The 2,500-nt window shown below is 40.6% G+C and overlaps 2 protein-coding genes across 2 annotated transcripts in view; one reads left to right on the top strand and one right to left on the bottom strand.

Annotated features, from left to right (window-relative positions):
• LOC129741548 (uncharacterized) overlaps positions 1-542 on the top strand; it is a 695-nt gene extending 153 nt beyond the window's left edge. Inside the window, exons 2-3 of the mRNA XM_055733289.1 lie at positions 9-422; positions 482-542. Of these exons, the coding sequence (XP_055589264.1) occupies positions 9-422; positions 482-542 (475 nt within the window). The remainder of the gene's footprint in view (positions 1-8; positions 423-481) is intronic.
• A 775-nt stretch (positions 543-1,317) lies between these two features.
• On the bottom strand, positions 1,318-2,236 carry LOC129741547 (uncharacterized). The gene is made up of 2 exons (XM_055733288.1): positions 1,814-2,236; positions 1,318-1,752 (listed from the first exon to the last, which is right to left on the bottom strand). The coding sequence occupies exons 1-2, from the start codon at positions 2,234-2,236 to the stop codon at positions 1,318-1,320; spliced, it is 858 nt and encodes a 285-aa protein (XP_055589263.1).
• Positions 2,237-2,500: the final 264 nt, after the last annotated feature.

Below are 2,500 nucleotides of genomic sequence, written 5' to 3'. Positions count from 1 at the left end.
CATTTCAGGCAAGCACAAGATGGAGCCAAGAGATTGATGGCAGATTATTTTTCGGAATCATCCGTGTACACGGATGAGCAGTTTCGGCGAAGATTCCGAATGGGCAGAAAATTATTTTTGGAGGTAGCCAATAAAGTTGAACAGAACAATAAATATTTTGCTCAAAAACCGGATGCAACGGGCAAGTGGGGCCTGACTTGTCTCCAAAAATGTACAGCAGCTCTTCGTCAATTGGCCTATGGTGCCCCCTTGGATGCCATTGACGAATATGGAAGACTGGCAGAATCAACTGCTCGGAAATGTCTGATGGAATTTTGCCGCTCTGTGATCCAAGTCTTTATGGAAAAGTATTTGCGGTCCCCAACGAGATCGGATATTGAACGACTGTTGCACAAAGGACAAGAGCGAGGTTTTCCTGGCATGTTGGGGTCACTAGATTGCTGTCACTGGCAATGGAAGAACTGTCCCACCGCTTGGGCAGGGCAGTTCAAAGGGAAAGAGAAAAAGCCGACGATCATTCTGGAAATTGTAGCATCTTATGATCTATGGATAGGGCATGCATTTTTCGGTATGCCCGGTTCGAATAATGATATCAACGTTATGGATAGATCTCCGATTTTCTCTAACATTTACAATGATCAAATGTCTGCAGTTGAATTTACAATCAACAACCGTTCCTATCATACAGGGTATTATCTGGCAGATGGCATATACCCTCCTTTGGCCACCCTTGTGCAAACTATTTCATCACCGGCTGATCAGAAGAAAAAGGTATAGATCCCTCATATTCAAGTATTGGATATATTTATTTCATTTCTTGTTTTCCAGCACTTTGCTGCAATGCAAGAATCCTACCGGAAAGATGTAGAGCGCACTTTTGGAGTCTTGATGTCACGGTTCGCTATTATAAAAATTCCTGCCAGGCTTAGTAAAAAGGACGATCTAGCCGCAATAATGCGGACATGTATAATACTACATAACATGATTATTGAAGATGAAGGAGATCAGGAATTGATCGACAGTGAAAATGATTTAGAGGCTGATACATCCGAAGTAAATTTTGCTTTATTTTTATCACGCTATGAATACGTTCATGACTCCACTACTCATTATCAACTCCAACATGATTTGATTGAGCATTTATGGAATAAAAAAGGAGAGGACCAATAATGAATTAGGCAGCATTTAGTTCCCTTTTTTCGTTGATAAGAGAAAATCCGTATAAAGCTTAGTATAAGAATTTTATTTTAAGTTAGTTTGTTCAAGTTAAGTTACACCCTAAAATAAATAAATGAAAAATGGAATAGGTATTTTGTATTATAAGAAACCGAGCTCATCAACAGTAAGTTCCTCTTCTCCTTTTTCGTCGGGAGTTTCTTCTTGAAGATGAATTTCAAAGCGTTTCTCAGTTTCAACATTCTGCACCTCCGATAGAATTCGTTGCTGTTCTAAAACGTAATATTCCCTAGCTACATCGCTTAATCCGTCCAAATTGACAGACATGATCGAGTGGTTGACCAGTCTGCCAAGAATTTTGGTTCTTTGTAGACTATCTTGAAGCTTTTCTTTTGCTGTAGCAGCCAACAGACTTCCCGATTTTGCAAGTTCTAGTTCTGCATGTTGCGCTCTCTTTTGCCTTTTTGCAGCTTCTCTTCCTATTGGACGCGATGATCCTGGGAAAGAAGTCTCTTCAATAGCCACATTTTCAAATTCTTCACTTTCATGGTCCAAAACTAAGGATCTTTTGGGTGCCTGAAAATAAGTTGAATGTAAGGATAAGGATAAGGATACAGAGAAAATTGTTTGTTTTTACCTTCGCCACATGATATTGTTGCCATTTCGGAGCACTTTCTAAAATTCGATAGCAATTCATAAGAGCAAACGGGGTTTTTTCCGACGTAGCAAATAATGTCAGTGCTTGTTTGAGAATGTCCTCCGGAGATGCTCCACTCTGCTGTCGGTTATTTATTTGTGCCAGGCAACCAACGAATTTGCTGACACATTTGTTAATGTGGTGCCATCGACTTTTTAAACCGTTGGGAGCGCGTTCAGGAAAAGTAATTGAATTACTTTCCCCGAGAATTTCGGTATATTTACAATGAATGCGCTCGTACAGGTTATCTACGCGCTGGTTGATGCCTATTGCTGGGTCCTGTGACGTATCTAGCCAGGCTCGGCATAGGGCTTCGTCCTCCTTTTGGTTCCAGTTTTTGCCCCGTGTTTTTTGGCTAGACATTTTCCCTTTTTGAAGTTCGATTTAGATTTCACAGTTTCACAGTCAACCTTCCACCTTGTTTGTTTTACTCTTATAGCAACGATGGAAGGGTTGCTACCGGGTTGCTACAAATAAGAACCTTGTAGCAATTAACTGCTCGACTGCTATTTCCCAAATCCAGTAAGCGACCGTTGGTGCACAGATGAGTTCATAAACATGTTGCTGAATGTACACGAATTTTGGTTTGGCGATCATGGGTGCGTTTGGTCTAAACTAATCAAACGT

The sequence above is a fragment of the Uranotaenia lowii genome, chromosome 2 (assembly GCF_029784155.1).
Source record: "Uranotaenia lowii strain MFRU-FL chromosome 2, ASM2978415v1, whole genome shotgun sequence".
Lineage (NCBI taxonomy): Eukaryota > Metazoa > Arthropoda > Insecta > Diptera > Culicidae > Uranotaenia > Uranotaenia lowii.
Note: the sequence above shows the minus strand (reverse complement) of the source record. Positions and strands in the feature narration are given on the sequence as shown.